Source organism: Rattus norvegicus, chromosome 1 (genome assembly GCF_021556685.1).
Source record: "Rattus norvegicus strain SHRSP/BbbUtx chromosome 1, alternate assembly SHRSP_T2T, whole genome shotgun sequence".
In the NCBI taxonomy this organism is placed as follows: domain Eukaryota; kingdom Metazoa; phylum Chordata; class Mammalia; order Rodentia; family Muridae; genus Rattus; species Rattus norvegicus.
The window spans coordinates 211,067,990-211,084,231 of NC_141534.1; the positions used below are offsets into that span (position 1 = coordinate 211,067,990).

Below are 16,242 nucleotides of genomic sequence, written 5' to 3' on the forward strand. Positions count from 1 at the left end.
ATTGTAGAGGAGCCACCTGGAGCCCCTTGGGAAGAAGGAGAAAAGAGGGAACTACAGCAGTAGGCTCCAATGTCAGTCTTCCTCAATGGGTGGCCATTTGGTCATCTTCCCAGCACCAACATTGACAGCCAGTACACAGCCCTATTTCGCTGGCTTCTAGAAGGCTCAGGGGTCACTTCCACAGTTACCTCCTTTTCCTACCAAGATGCCCTCCGACTAGGAGGATCCTCCTACATTACAGGGTGTGAAAAGAGAGTCACACACCCTTTGCCGGGTACCCATAAACAGCCTCAGATATCTGGATGGGCTCAGATGTCACCAGGTTTTAAGGAGCGCACTCATGTTATGGCCTCCAAAGCCCACTAAGCATGGCCCACGTGTGTTTGAGTCTGCAGTACCGCCCAGTCCACGCCTTACGTCATCCTGTGTTATTGCAGATGCACATTTTAACAGAGAGCCCTTGTGAGAGTAAGGCACAGACCCTCTTGTGCGGCCCCAATACTTGAAGTAAGCAAATACTTGTTCCCTTTTCCAAAAGTGGCTGACAGCGTTTCAGATGTTTCTTTATTACTATGTATTGTTCTATGTATGTGTTTCCTGGGGCAGGGTGTAGGTGGAGGCATGTGGAGGCCAAAGGTCAACCTCAGGTGTCCTTCCTCAAGAGTCATCCAACTGACTTATGGGTGCAGAGTATTTGACAGTGGGTAGGCTGGCTGGCCAATGAGTCCAGGTATCCTCATCAGTATCATCACGGTATCTCAGCCTCCACGGCACTGGACTTACAAGCATGCAGTGCCATGCCTGACTTCTCAACATAGGTTCTGGGGTATCCGACTTCAGGTCCTCATGCTTGCAGGGCAAGCACTTCGACTGAGCCATCTCCCTACCCTATGCATTCTGAGACGGGGGACTCACTATGTGTGTTAGATTAGCCTCTAACTCGCTAATACCCTCCTGCCTCAGCCTCCCACGTGCTGGTTGTGAGAAGCCTGCTTTGTTTTCATTTCTGTCCTTCTATCAAATATGGCTAGCCCACCAAGGGCCAATACCCATAGACGTCCCCCATCTTGAAACTCCTATGTACGTACCATGCCTGTTTGCCCAACCCCTGGACTCTCCTGAGATTTGATTCTATCACACCCCTCTCCTCTGTGCTGATTATGAATTGACTAATGCTATCCGGTCATGAGACTCGGTCACCACCTGCAGAAGTCCTGTTTGGGGATTAATCCCAGGAGGACTTTGGGACACAAGGTCTAACCCAAACACTAAAGGATTTTAAGCAGTTGAACAGTTACAGATTAGTTCACCTTTATAAGCAATGCCAGTCATTGGGCTCTTCTCTTTCTGCTCCCCTCAAGACTCCACTCCCTCCCCACGCTGCAGTGTGGCCCAGCCCAACTAAAGGGAGGCCTCATGTGCCTACAAAAGCCCAGTTGACTCAGGCCAGGCCAAGGCAACAGCGGGTATAGAAACTGCCCCCCTTCCGGCCTGCCCTTCTTCCCCCAACCCAGCCACTAGGTTACAAGGTTTGTTGACAGATAGGAGAACACAGCAATAGCACTGTGTCCGCTGTGGTCTGAGGTCCCCACCCACCGGGGAACCACAGAAGGGAGGAGGGTAAAGAGGAAGGGAGGAGAGGGGAGGTGAAAGGAGGGGAGAAGAGAGAGCAGAGAGCAGAGGACCTGAGCACCATGGGGCACTGGAATCGAATCAAGATTGCCAAATGCCAGATACTGATCACCAACTTCTTTGTCTTGGTAACATGTGGGACATATGTGGGACAGAGGAGTGGATGGGTAGGCCGGGGCTGTAGAGGAAATAGTTTACCATGCCTGGGCCTCCAGCAGTGTGGCCTCCCCTCCCGACACACCACAGTCTGGCAGATTGGTTCTGGGTCCCTGGTGGCCACCCCTAGAAGACTGTGAACATCGGTACATGATGTCCTTGTAGGCACAACTGTCACCCCAAGGTCAGTGAAGAGCCCAGGAGAACCTAGGTTGGCTGGTGACTTAGAGTGTGCAGGGACTACCCGGAAGGAGTGCTGCCTGGCACTTGAACTGGGGCTGCCAGGACAGGGACTGCAGAGTCTCTGCAGACAGTTTGATGTGAGCCCTTGGGTCCTCAGAGAAAATGGGCACAAGTGTGTTTTCTATTCTCTCTGTGTGTAGTAAGGTGTTTTGGGGTGCCTGCCCACAGAAATATGTAGGCCTCCTGTAGCTGCCTTGCTCCTATGCAACCAGGAAGCTGGAGGAAGTCAGGCTGGGGGCCCAAGAAGCTCAGGCCCTACATTATGTCAGTAGGAGGGGCCTCTGCAACTCCCCAGTGCTAACGGAGAGTCTGCTTCACTCTCAGCTGCTGGGCCTCTCTCTGGCCACCATGACAGTTGTCACTCACTTTGGAGACCACTTTACTGTAATTGGCCATGCATCCTTGCAGAGGAACCCCTATGAAACACTGCGCTATTGGGGTAAGTGAGGCCAGAAATGGCTGCAGAGTGGAGGTGGGAGGGCTTCAGGGCCAAAAGCATCTGGGAGGAGCCCACCCTACTCCCCAGCCCTAGGCTGCCCAGAGGAGCTGGCTCTGGGCAAAAGCCAGAGGTCAGGGGTACGGAGAGGATTCCCCAGTGTCCTGGTTGGACTAACAAAGGTGGGGAGGTTTAGGCAACAGCAGGCACTCCTGCCCTGATTCGCCTGCCCCATAGCAGTGGTCAAGCTGTAACAGGCCCCAGGTCTGTGCTTTCGGGGCTTCACTCAGATGGGCCTGTGGGGTTTGGCAGGGAATACATAGACAGAGGGCAGAAAATGCCCAGTTAGGACCAAACCTGTCAAGGTGTCTCACTTCCACAAGAGCAAGGCCACTTGAATGAGAGAGCCTTCCTTGTAGGAATGCGAGGAATCTAGGAAGGTAATCATCCAGTAAGGAAAAGTGAGAGAAATTGAGGCCCCCGACTGGGGGAGGAGTAGCCGCAGCCCCTGCCTTCCAAGGCACTAATGAGGCCTCCCTCTGGCAGGAAGCCTGGGGCCTGGGCCTGCACTGATAAGGTACAGCCCCACATGCCACCTGTCATTAGAGTATGAGGATGTGCTGGAAGATAGTCCGTGAGGCAGGGAGGGCAGGAGAAATGAGGCTTGCTACAGTCTCCTCCCTTTTCCTTCTCAGTCTCGAGGACAGAGGCTACTGGGCTATGGGATGTCCGGAGCTAGAGATATGTGTCTTTTGTGACCTCCCTGAAGGTCAATTCTAGCTCGGTGACTCCCAAAGCATGCCCAGCCCCCATGCTGGATTCCATAGCCTCTGTCTTTCTCTTCCCACAGCTTTCTATGTGGGGATCAGCCTAGCAGGGCTACTGAGCCTCGGAGCTGCTCTGAGCACCATAGCCACTGTGAGGGAGGCCCATGGCCTCATGGCTGCGGTAAGTTCCATGTGCTGCCAGATGACCCCGGCTCCCAGACCTCAGACAGGGACAAGAGCCGGAGAGGAATAAGACCAGGGAGCTGCCTGACCCTAGCAGAAGTATCCAAAAAGAAGCAAAGATCAGGGGATATAGACCGGTGAATTCCTCCACCTATACAGTTAGGAGCTGTTCGCTTGCCCAGTCAGGACCCTCCTACCTGGGCCAGTCAAAAACTCCTCAACCTGGGTCCTGCAGGACCAGGGTCCTGGATCCTGGAAGAGAGCATTGGCCCTCTCTGCCCTGGAGTTATCTCCAAAAGCCCTGGCAGGGCTTGGTTCTGGTACCAGGGCTGGAGACAGGACTGGGTGGATTCTACTTCTCACTAAAAGACCAAAAGGGACCAGGAGGTCCCTCAAGCTGTTTCTGCAGCCTGGGCTTCCTTGTCAGAGGTCCACTGTCCTTGCCTAGCCATTGAAGAGAAGTTTCGCAACCCCAAAGAAGAAAGTCCTTGTTGCTGCTGCATCCATTTTTCTATATGGGTGCCTCCGTGTGCCCCCACAACCCTCAACGGTTAATTCAGATCCTATCTCCCAGGCCCCCTCCCCATGACCATCCTGTCCCTGTTTCATCCCAGTCATCTGAATGTAGGCAGTTCCTTCCTGATACCCTGCTCTCTTACCTGCCCCTCCATTCCAGTCATTTCCTCCCACCTCCATCCATCCAAGCGCCCCTGCTTTCAGGCCTCCCAAACTCTACCTGTGCATGACTAGGGGAATCCAGGAACCCTCGGGAAACTGAGCTGAGGGCTTTGCTCCCTGGGTGGACTGAAACCACACTTTGCAACCTTGTCTTCATTTGCTGATGACCCTTGGTTTCCAGAACCAGGGGCAGAGTCATATCTTAGAGCTGCTGCAGGGACCAGCCAGTCCTGGGTGGGCCTGGGTGATGGGGTAGCTGGAATCTGGCAGTTCTAGCCTCACCAGGCAAGGCAGGGACAATGCTGGCCATGATAAGCACTAGACAAAGACAACCGAGATTTAGAGCCCAGATGCAGGCCCTAGTGAAAAGGACACCGTGGGCTGGTGGGCTGTCATTTCAGAGGATTTGTGCCCTGCTGAAGGGAAGCATGGAGAACAGACAAAATGGAGGCAGGGGTATGCAGAAGGCAGCATGTGAGGCCTGCATCCAGGTATAACATCAGACCACCAGGGGGCACCATAGTCAGCGAGGAGACAGTCAGTTGAAGGCAGTAAACAGGTGGGCCAAGAAGCCCAGTTCGGCTCAGCCTAGCCGATCTCCGCATTCCCCAGCTCCTCCCACGTCCTGCTTGGCACTTGATTTGTGGGCAAAGATTCCGGGAGCATTAGAACCCACCCAGGCCTTCCAAAGCTTCAATTCCACAGCTCTCATAAGACTCAGGGCCTGATGCCATACTGTTATGTGGGTTAGGCTAAAAGGCACATCCAGACTCCTCCTGTACAGAGCTGTGTTCCCAAGGTTACTCCCGGCCCAGTGCAAACTCTGCGCTTTACTGAAGCCCATCATCCTCTGCCCCAGAAAGGACAGTAAAGCTAGCACAGTCACCACAGGGTCACCGGGAGCTCCCCTGGGGGTCGCAGTCTCTTTCTGGCATGTTTACCCTTGTGCCCGTGTGCATGGTGGGCGCCGTCTGGGTCTACCTGCCCTGTTCGCCAGGGATCTGTGACTGCCTGTGTGTTAGAGGACATATAAAATACATATGAAGGGGGTTAGGGAGTCGAAACAACCCCCAACGCGACTCTGTGCCCACTGCCCCCTCCCTGCTCTTTCCTGCCCCGCCTTCTACAACACAGGAAATGAAAAAGGTAGCTGGCTGCAGGAAGCCGAGTCAAGTTGTTTACGAGTTTATTTATTCATTTATTTTCATTTAGAATGAGGAGAGAGAAAAGGTAGGTCACAGTTAGGTCTGGCCCAACCTCTCTCTGCATAACTCAGGTCTTAAGACCCTTTCTACACACACACACACACACACACACACACACACACACACACACACACACACAGAGAGAGAGAGAGAGAGAGAGAGAGAGAGAGAGAGAGAGAGAGAGAGAGAGAGAGAGAGAGGGAGAGAGAGAGACTTACAGATTAGACAGGCTAGACAGAGACAGATGAGAGACACACACAGAGAAAGGGGGAAGGCGGGGCGGGGGGTGGGGGGGACCTCCCTCTTAAGCAATGAAATGGGCTGGCTCACAGCCTTAGCTGAAAGGCAGAGTTGAGGAATGGCTTCCAGATGGGGAAAGTAGCCCTCACTTGCCAGCAAGAGAGAAGATGAGGGAGGAGGAGAAAAGGAGAAGGAGGGAAGAAAAGGTGGAAGAGAGAGGAGAAGACCGGAAAGTGTGGGGGGGGGGGGGATAAAGGCAAGAGAAAAAGGAGAGCAGCAGGCAAACCCAGGGCCAGCTCTAAGACAGGCTCTGGAACCAGCAGGAAGAGGCAGGGAGGGGCTTCCCCGTTTCTGCAGGGCACATACCCACTCAAGTTTGAGGGCCAGTGCCAGTGACCCCAGCCCTTTCCACACACAGTGTAGAGCTAAGCTAGCCTTGGCATGGACTATTTGTTCCTAGCACTCTGGCCAATGACTATAGGTCATTCTGCATCCTGTTCACTTTTCCTCATGGGGGTTATCCCCCATGATGCTGGGTTCAGACAGCCAGGCCACAGCTGCCCATATTCATTGAGTGACATGCCAGTGACACTTTGGAGTGGGGAGGTGGTTGAAAGGAAGGGCTCAATGGTCACAGGGGCCTCTGTATACTGGGTGGACCTAAGTGCACTGCCCTGGAACTGACCAACGATCAAGAGCAGCAGGCAGAGACTCTAGGGTACCCCGATCCAAGGTCACTAGATAGAACTTTGGTGGGCACTACTAGGGAACGGGATTCCTAGTCAAGAGCGACCCTCTGAAACGAGCCACAAAGTGTAGGGACTTGCACCACATGGTGGGGGAGACATCTGTATTGTCCACTAGCTTCTTTAAAGAGGCAGAACTCTGTACCACAACTAAAGGAAAGAAGAAAAGGCTGAGTGTGTGAAGATGGACATTTTGGCACTCTGGGTGAGGGCTGGGGGTTGGGTAACCACAGAGACCCATGCAGTGTTATAGAGGAAGGGTAGAAAGAGGAGGAAGGCCACAGTCTCTGGGGTGTCAAACCTTTCTATACCCGGGGTTGTGGGCTGTGGTTCTGGATGAGTCAGGCTATAGAGGTTAGGGTCTCCTTGGAAACGTGTTTCAGAGACAAAACAAAGAACTAACAGGAGGCACCCTGTATGAAGTGGCTGTTGCCTACCTTCAAAAGGGAAGTTTGCGGCTGGGGATGTGGGTCAGTTCATAGATTTGCCTAGCATGCTTGACATCCTTGTTCAGTCACAAGCGCTGGATAAAACGTAGTGGTTGTGTCCGCCTGTAATCATAGCACTGAGAAGCCGAAGGTGGGAGGATCATGAGTTCAAGGCCAGCCTGGGCTACATAGACCCTACCTCAAAGGATGGGTGGTTAGGTGTGTGAGAAATGTTGGAGAAACAGCTCTGCAGTTATAAGGGATGCCTGCTCTTCCAGAGGATCCAAGTACAGGTCACAGGATCCATGGAGAACTACCTGTGGCTCCAGGTCCAACACCTTTCTTCTGGCCTCCCCAGGCCTCCCCATCCATGTACATATAATACATGTAAATTAAAAAGAAAGGAAAACAGAGATGCTGGACTATTTATGTTTAAAGGGTAGGAGTTCTGCTGCCAGAATTTCAGATATGGGGAGTGGCTGCCTGGCCTTTCTGGGTCACTGTTTCTCCCATGGGCAGGAATCTCCACCACACGGGAGAAGCCTACCATTCTTAAGGAAGCAGTGTAGCACCTTAGGTCACGTGTCCTCAGAAGCATGGAAAGCCTAGAAAGGAATTCCCAGAAAGAGCCTCCCCCAACCCCCAGGCAGTAGGGAATGGGGCTCAAACCTGCACCTTGGCCACACCCAGCTGGGGAAGCTATGCACCTGCCTCTCCAGGCCACCTACCTGGCTATGCCGTGACCAGGTCATCTCTGTCCCCAGGGATTCCTGTGCTTTGCTCTGTCATTCTGCATCCTGGTGCAGGTGGCCTTCTGGAGATTCCACAACCCCACCCAGGTGAGTGCAGCCAGGACCCTCTACTGGGGGTCTAACTAAATCAGACACTTTTGCCCAGAGTTTCTGCTTGTCTTCTCTGCCCAAGGAGATTCCCCCCAAGACTCATATCAAGCCTGAAATTAGAGGGGGTGGGGGGAAGATTATCTATGCTCCAGAGGATCTGGAAGGGGGGTTGAACCTCCACAGTAGCTTGAGGGCATGGGTGTCCAGAAGTTCTGCTTGAGGTAGTACAGCCAGGCAGCATTTTGGCAGAACATTCCCTGTCCACTGAGGGGTGATCTGGATGGCTGGAGGATTGGGTCACAGCGTGGGTAGCCTCAGTCGAGACAGCTGCCAGGTATCGGGCTGACTGGGTTGGCCTCCAGCAGCTGCAACCCCTCTCCCTGTTCTAAAGCTGTGTTTACACTGTGGGTCCTAAACTTAGGGTCCATGGGCAAGGGCCTCACAGGGACCAGAGGACAGACAGCAACCAGGGTTTGGTCTACAGAAAGAAAGGGTCCCTTTACTCCAGTCCCCATAAGACTGGCTACTAGGGCAATTCTCTAAGCCCTGCCTAACCCTGGGCAGGGTAGGGTTTCCTCCTGGACACTGGCCTGCTGGCCCATCTACTGTCTTGGAGTTCTGAATTCCAGCAGAGACCATGCAAGCCCTGGTGAGCTACCTGGAGGTAGCCTGGGTAAAGACATCTTGGGTTTGAAATCAAGGGTAGCAGGACAGAGTTGAGTACATCCTTTATCCTTCCTGGGCCTTTGTGTCTGCTTCTGTGAATGGAGAGTAGAAGGCCCTGCTGGAGGGCTTCTGCATGGTAAAAATGAGTCAGCAGTCCTGAGTTCGGGCTGCAGGGGTGTGAGCTGTCAGGCGCCACTCCACTCCCAGGTGGTCTGGAGTGTGAACCTAGCTCTGGGTTGTCCTGGGCTGGAATGAAGTAGTGTGTGACACCAAGCACAGCTTGCATACGATCACCAGAACACCCTCCCATCATCCACGTGCTTCGTACCAGTGGGCCAGTCTAGGCCAAACAGGTCAGAGCCTTGAACTTGGTCAACCCAGCTGCTTCCAGCCCCATGGGTAAGAAAGGATACAGCAGTCAGCTGATAATGCTTGAAAGTCATCCTGGTCCCCCTGAACCTCCCTGGAAAGATCCCCAAGACATCTGAAAACAAGGGTCTAACAAAGGATGAAGGATAGAGGGGGAAGAGACCTTGACTGTCTCTGTAGACGCAGGCTCCAGCATGAAGTGAGGATGGGGTGCTCCTTCCTGGTCCCCCTCCCAGGACAGAGCCTTGGCAGGCATCCAAGGTTGGTGAGGATGGCAGTGTGACTCAGCCTGCTGTGCCATGAATGCAGTAATAGAGTTATTCATTGCCCCCTTGTGGTGGCTGCAGAGCCACCTTGCCACAATCTCCCACTGTCCCCTAGGAGGGGAAAATGAGTTGTTTAGCTTTCCTTAATAATTCATATCAAGACCATGCATAAAACAGGCATGTCTCTGTAGCCTCAGGACCCAGTGCTGGTCCATAAGCCACTTGCAGCTCCACATGGGGTCCTCCTGACCTTGCCCATCTATATCACCCTAAGCTGACAAATGTGGGGGAGGGCAGATACCACAGTATCCTGATCTTAGAAAGAAAGATAGGGTAGTACCCTGGTCATGCATCCTCAATCTGCAATAATTTGGGCTGCAGGGATTAGCCTGACAGGGCTGGGGGTGGCAAAGAAACAAAGAAAGGACAGGAATGTATGTGCACACACACACACACACACACACAAGCGGCGGGAAGGAGGAAGGGAGGGGGAGGGAAGAGAGAGGGAGGGAGAGGGAAGAAGGGAGGGGGAGGGGGGAGGAAGAGAGGGAGGGGGAGAAGGGGGGAGGAAGAGAGGGAGAGGGAGAGGGGGAGGGAGAGAAGAGCTGGGATCGAGTGGCTTGAGCTCTCAAATGGAAAAACTGCAGCCTCCTTTCCCCCAGCAGCTCAGTGTGTGTATTATATACAGCTGAATAAGGAGGAGGCAGGGTTATTGCATTCAGATAAACAAGAAGACAGAGTTTACTGTATACAGCTGGACAAGAAGGCAGCTTTGGCTAATCTTAGTGAGACTCACATAGTGGGTGGCTTTGCCAACTTCTCATGAGGCTGTAGTCCTTGACAACAAATAACCACTCAGGACTTCACACACTCAGGGCTTCCTCCACCCTCCACACTGGGCAAAACACTTACAAGGGAGAGTTTGTAACCCAGAAGCTGCTTGCCAGCCCTGTAGCCAGTGCTCTTGTAGCCTCTGCTACACCCTCCGTATTCCCATAAAAAGCTCCAGCATCAGTCCCTTACAGAGCACCCTGGATGCCAAAATGGGTACAGATGGCCATGCACTACCCCCTACCCCTGTGTTTGGCCTCTGCAGAGAGAGTTCAGCCTGGTCTGTAAGGCTCCAAGATCGGGTTCTAAGGTCTAGGCGGGGCTCTGTTGTTCTGCCCATTGGGGGTGGGATGCTGGGCAGAACCAAGCTGAGCTGAGCTCTACAGCTGATGTCATCCCTATTGTCCTGTAGGAATGACAGTGGACAGAGGGCCCCGGGGCACTGGGACATCCTTGAAAAGTGGTAGAACTCATGAGGGAAATAAAGTCAATTGTGCTAGGGAGTGATACAAAAAAAGCTAGCTCAAGTGGGCCTGCTTGTTTTGGCTACCTGCCCCGCCCATCCCAGAACAGCTCCAGACATTCTCAGCCTTCCCCAGGATTTGTTCTCTTAAGGACACAGTAGCCCCACAAACTCAAAGAAGCTGAGCCCACGAGAGGGCTCTGGGCTCGACTGACCAGCAACCAAGGCCAGCTTGGCATCTGCCCCCGCTGGGGGAGGGCCCAGGCAGGCTGAGCTGGGATGACTCATGGGGATGTCTGGCTCTGTTTCATGGATGGAGAGGGAGAAATCAGTGCCAGGATCAGCAGTTAGCAAGGAGTTCCCCTGGCTCCTGCAGGGGCCTTGGGCCTGAGCTAGATTAACTAAGCACCTCTAACTACCCACCTATCCAATGTGACCTGCAGGCCGCTGGCGAGTGAAGCCCACCAAGCCATGGGACAGACACCCTGCCTTTCTGAAGGGCATGAGTGACCAGAGGACTTGTAGTGCCTCAACAGCACCCCACCCATTTAGGACCATCATTTGTGTGACTTGGGCTGCTGGCCTGGCATGAGCTTGGGAGTGGGGAGGACTCAGGGTCTTCCCTGAGTAGATGTAGGAGGACTTGCCCTAGGTCAAGAGACCAGTGAGTCCCGCTTATGCAGGATGCATTCCTGGAAGAGATTAAATTCCAGCTTGTCTCTAAAAACATATTTGGCCTGGGGGAGGGCATCTAAGGATAGGGATTGAGCAGAATGGGGAAACAGAGCTAGGAGACAGGAACAAAACAGTCTAGGCTTTCTGTGTGTAGAGCAAAGGCAAGACCAACAATCCTTCCTCCTCTTCCTTGTCTATCTGTATCTAACGCCAGATACCTTTACCTTCCCTGGTCCAAGACTTAGAGCCCATCTTCCCAGTGTTCTGGGTAGTTATGGAAAAAGTCTCTCAAGCACCTTAGAGAAACAAGAAACTAGTCTGGGCCTCTGTCCACACTTCTCAGCAGGCTGTGCCTATTGCCTATATCCAGGCCAGCAGTCACATCAGGATGCTACTCTATGCTACCCAGAAGCCACCACTGAGGGTGGGTAGCTGAGCTCTGCTGGCCTCTTCTTTAACCTTTGGGAGCCCCAAGAGCAATAGGCAAGTCACAGGATTGCTATGATAGAGGGAAAGTCCTTGGAGAAGGAGGCCCAGGATGTGGGTTTCCCTGGGTGTCTCTCAAGGCATTGCTTCCTATGATGTTCTGGTACAGGTGGAGGATGCAGTGTTGGATACCTATGACCTCGTGTATGATCAGGCAATGAAGAGCCCATCTAGCAGCTGGTGGCAGGAGCTGGCCGTCATCCAGGACACGGTGAGCTAGGGACAGGGTAGTCATACTTGCTGTGCTCCAGAGAATGGATGCCAAGAAACCCTGTAGAGTCAGCCATCCTGGCCAGACTTCAAGAGGAGGTCCCATTTTGGTTAGATGACTGGGCTCCCATCCATCCCCCTCTTCCCCAAATAGGACTGGCTAACCACCGTATGGCCAATGCAAAATGAAGGGGCAATGGCCCTGTTCAATAGGGACTGAGAATTCCAAGAAAGAATTGGGTATTCTTCAAGGAAGTAGGTGTTCAGCCACCAAGCAAGCAGCAGAGCTACTGTAAGGGGAAGTGGCCCTAAAAGAGCCAGCCTGGGGGTTGAGGATTTAGCTCAGCGGTAGAGCGCTTGCCTAGTGAGCGCAAGGTCCTGGGCTCGGTCCCCAGCTCCGGAAAAAAAGAAAAAAGAAAAAAAAAAAAAGAAGAAGAAAAGAGCCAGCCTGTTCTATCACTAGGCCAAGCCACTGGTAGCTATTTTTCCAGGAGCATCTGTGATCCTAAGCCCTGTCTCTGGTCTCTGGGGAGCCCAGTTTGCAGAATCACCCAAAGTACTTGTACTTTGTTGCCTTAGTTTTCCCATCAGTCAGTCCTGCCCACTCTATGCTCCTCCCTGGTCTGTCTTGCAGTTTCTGTGTTGTGGTAAGAAATCTCCTTTTGGGCTTCTGGCGAGCACTGGACCCATCATGTGTCAGGGCCAGAAGGCCATGAGAGAGGTGAGGAGGAGGGGGATAAAGGCTCTGGACTCAGGTCAGGTAAGGTTTGGGCACTTCAGGTTCTAGCTGTGAAAAGACATCTTCATCCTCTGACCCTTTGGCTCCTCACGTCATGGAGCCTACCCTAGAGTCTCAGGAATGTATCCCCCAGTGATAGGAGGACCCAGGGAAGGAAACTAATGGGATGGCCAGCTTGACTTTAACACTAGGCCCAGCTCTCTTTTGCAGGCTAGCAGCAAGCATGTGCCCCACCCACTCTTTCCTCCTTTGTGAGACTTCCCCAGGCCATCAAGAACCTCCCCTCCCCTCCCCTCTGAAGCTTCTAGAAGCTCCAAGCTAAGGCTCTACATAACAGGGTGATCATCTATTTAGAGGGAGTAAGAAGGGGTCCCCAGGGGCCCCAGAAAGAGCAGAAAGAACTAGGGTAAGGGCATGGAGTAGCCCTTCTATCCCGAGAGCTAGGTCTTGACTCACTCTCTCCTCCTGGCTCCCTCCCTACCCAGCCCCCCCTTTGTCCCAACCCCCTGCTGTTCTGGAAACAAACCAGCCCTATCTCATGGGGAGAGATGTCTGGCTACCCTCCAAGAAATAAGAGGGTGGGGAATGGCTCAAGGCCCAGAAGGGAAGGGAGCTAGCCTGCTGAGAGTCAGGGAGCCCCAGCAGAGCCCCATCCACCCAAGAACAGTCCTCAGGTCCCAAATACAAAATAGTTCCGTGCCTGCCTCCTACCCCCAGGGTGGCAAGATATCACAGCTGGTTACAAAGGATCCCTGGTGGGACAGAAGCAAAGGCCAGCTCAGGCCACTAAGGGCCAAAAGGACCACTTGCTTGACAAAATTCAATAGAGCATCCATATGGTCCAATCCCACCCTCCCCAAACATCTCAGCCTCTCCCCAACAAAATGCTAACATATGAATGTCCCAGATGCCAATAGTCACCTCCCTGTTTCTGGAGAAAGAGAGAGAGAGAGAGAGAGAGAGAGAGAGAGAGAGAGAGAGAGAGAGAGAGACTGTAATGTCAGTGAAGAGACCTGAAGCATCAGATTCTCTGCCCTCCACTAATAGAAGCCTCTTGAGAACTGCAGTACATCCCCCACCCCGGACTGCCTAGGGACAAACAGTGGCCCACTGGAGGAGCTCAGCTAGAACAGAAGAGGAAGGTCCTACCTGCCCCTCAGGGAGTAGGCCACTGTCCTCACAAACAGGATCCATGCCCTCAGTCTCAAGGTTCATGAAGTCTCTTTCCCAGAGTGCTCAGTACTTCTGCTTGGGAAGGTGCATACCATGACTGCCCTGGCCTCAGCACTGGTTGAGCAAACCATGCAGCTCCAGGGGCTTCTGGGAGGAAAGTGGAATTGGGGGAAGCTAAGCACACTGTGCTGGGAGGGCTAGTCAGGGTGGGCAACCATGCATGCTGCTTTTGTCCAGGACTGCCTCCAGAGCATCAGGAACTTTCTGTGGACACACTACCATATCGCTTCCACCCTGACCTGCACCAGCCTGGCCCTCACGGTAGTTACCAGTTCCTTCCTGGCCCTCCCTCTATCCTGCCCTGCCTTGCCCCTTTCCTGATAGGAGGCAGTCCTGGGTTATTGACCCCAGGCCAACGCGCTAGTTGTGGTACTACCAAGATCTTCCAGGCCCAGTATTCAGGGAGGCACCAGCCCCTGACCCAGGGAGGAGGGCCCAGTGCCTAGCTCATGCCATCCACTTCCCAATCCTAGAAACATCCCTGGAAGTGGAGAAAGTCTTCCACCAGGGTTGTTGGTGGCTGTTGACTCCTAGGCATCTCTCCTGACTTTTGCAGGTATATGCTATGATGCTCTGTGCCTTCCTCTGGTTTGCCATTCACTCCTACTGTGGCTTGGATCGAAGAGACAGATACTCCCTGACCCCACGGTAGGCCCCTCTCTTTCAAGAAGGGTCTTACAACACCACAGGGTCCTGGGGTATCTTTGTCTCCCACCACAGATGTGTTACTTCTGCCCTGGAGGACAGGTGTGGCCTCCACATGCCCTCCTCTCCTCTGCCCACTTCCAGTCTTTGATGAGACCTGATGTCACTCTGCCAACAACACAGAGATACGAAGATTCTAGCACACACACCCAGTTCCCCCAAACTGCACAGCAGAACTCCCAAGCCAGGATATCTGGGCTTAAGGAACCCAGGATTCTTCATAGACAGTCAGGGAAGACCCAGGGCCAGCAGCCAGGAAACCCCTTTCTGTTCCCAGAGCACCTGGTCCTTGATAGGCCAGCTTCACCCACTCTTACACCCAATGCCCTGGCATCGGAATCCCTATGTCCAGCATCTGCATTGCCCCTCTATGTTCTGAAAATGGCCTCGCCATTCCCTTCAGAGCATTCCTGGACATGTCTTTGAATGTCCATATTGTATACACATGTGTGTAGAGGTTGGGGGACAATACTGACTGTCATCCTGAAGAATGCCATCCTGCTTTAAAATAAAGTCTTTCATTGGCCTGGAGCTCACCAGTTAAACTAGACTGACTGGTTAGAGAGACTCAGAGAGCTTTCTGTCTCTACCTCCCCAATACTGGGGTGGCAAGCAACCACCGCCATGTCTGGTATTTTAATAGCTTTAGTAATTAAACCTAGACCCTTCTGTTGGCAAGGCAAGCATTTTATATATTTATTCATTTATTATTTATTTAATTGGCGGGAAGAGGGGCATGTGTGCATGCTTCTGACTAAGCTATACCCCAGTCCCTCTTACAGTACCTTCTAAACCATTCTGAAACAGCCTCACCATCCCCTCTCATCCATTCTGGGATGGATTTGCAGTCCCTTCCACACATTCTACAACAGCCTCATAGTCGCTATAGAACTCTCAGGAATAGATCCCCAGTTCTTTCCAGAAGATGTAGAACAACCTCACTGTCTCCCTTTGCTTCTCAGGTCCCATGGCTGCCAGCCCCAGGAACCCAGCCTCTTCCGATGGACCCAGGGTGAGCTGGTGCCTCAACACTCTTCTGAAGCATGAGTGTTTGCTGATGATTAGGTCTAGCAGGATGCTTGCTACCTGCTTGCCCACAGAGATGAAGTCTTTGGCCCTGAGCCCTCCCATGATCCTCAAAGGAGTAGATAAGCTGTGTCTTGCACATTGTGGGGCAAAGGAAGGGGAGCATATCCCACCAGGTGTGTTAGCTAATCTTACATAGTTGTGGTCAGATACCTACCAGAAATAGGAAAGGTTTATTCTGGCTTCTGATTTCAGAGAGACTCTGATCCATTACAACAGGGAGGGCACAGAGGAATGGCTCTGTTTATGGCAGCAGGAACATAAGGTGGAAGCTAGATGTTGAGGTCAACTAATTTCCTCTGGGTCATCGTGGAGAAAAATTACTTTGGCAATGTAGTCATGATACTGAAATGTGCAGAACCACATGGTGACAGCCATGTTTTGGTAATGGCCATGGGGCTGCTGATGCTCCGTAGTTTAGGGAGGAGAGGTCACCGTATCTTCACCTGGGATTCCAGCTACCCCTCTCTCCTGCCCAGTAACTGTTAGGGTCTTGGGAAATGCTGGACTGTGACAAGTTAACTGAAACCAGGACTCCATGATCCAGAATCCATGAGGTGGGTGTTTAGGTGATGAGAAGGTTGGGTTTACCCACACTCCTTATAAGTAACTCTTCACCCCCAATAAACTCGTTGATTCAAGTTAAGACTTGGGTAGAATCCTTTCTTTGGTCTACTGTCCATGGCCCCATTGTTGACCAGTTTCTTGTTCATGTTTCCCAGAGAAAAGTAATGCAATAGCAGAGAACAGGCAGGGTGGAACCAGGGCAAGTTACCCTTCAAAAGCCCACCCTACCGATCTACTTCCACCAGCCCAACCCCACTTCCTTCAGGCTCCACAATAGGACCATAAGCAGAGAGAAGGGCCAGGGGGAAAGGGTTTCCCTCTCAAGGGCACAGACCAGTGACCTCTTCCTCAAAGTTGGCCTCTCCTTCTAGTTTCCTTTTTAAAATATTA

General features: G+C 52.7%; 1 protein-coding gene across 43 annotated transcripts in view; it reads left to right on the forward strand.

Annotated features, from left to right (window-relative positions):
- Positions 1-1,528: 1,528 nt before the first annotated feature.
- Tspan32 (tetraspanin 32) overlaps positions 1,529-16,242 on the forward strand; it is a 45,574-nt gene continuing 30,860 nt past the window's right edge. For 8 of the 43 annotated variants that reach the window (XR_015633716.1, XR_015633724.1, XM_087577397.1 and 5 more), the window contains exons 1-9: positions 1,596-1,760; positions 2,356-2,470; positions 3,318-3,415; positions 7,479-7,553; positions 11,422-11,523; positions 12,157-12,243; positions 13,672-13,755; positions 14,051-14,142; positions 15,162-15,211. Coding sequence is in view for 37 of the 43 variants with exons in the window: in XM_087577397.1 (XP_087433523.1) it covers positions 1,695-1,760; positions 2,356-2,470; positions 3,318-3,415; positions 7,479-7,553; positions 11,422-11,523; positions 12,157-12,243; positions 13,672-13,755; positions 14,051-14,142; positions 15,162-15,211 (769 nt within the window). In the remaining 6 variants the exon portion in view is untranslated. 43 annotated transcript variants of the gene reach the window in all.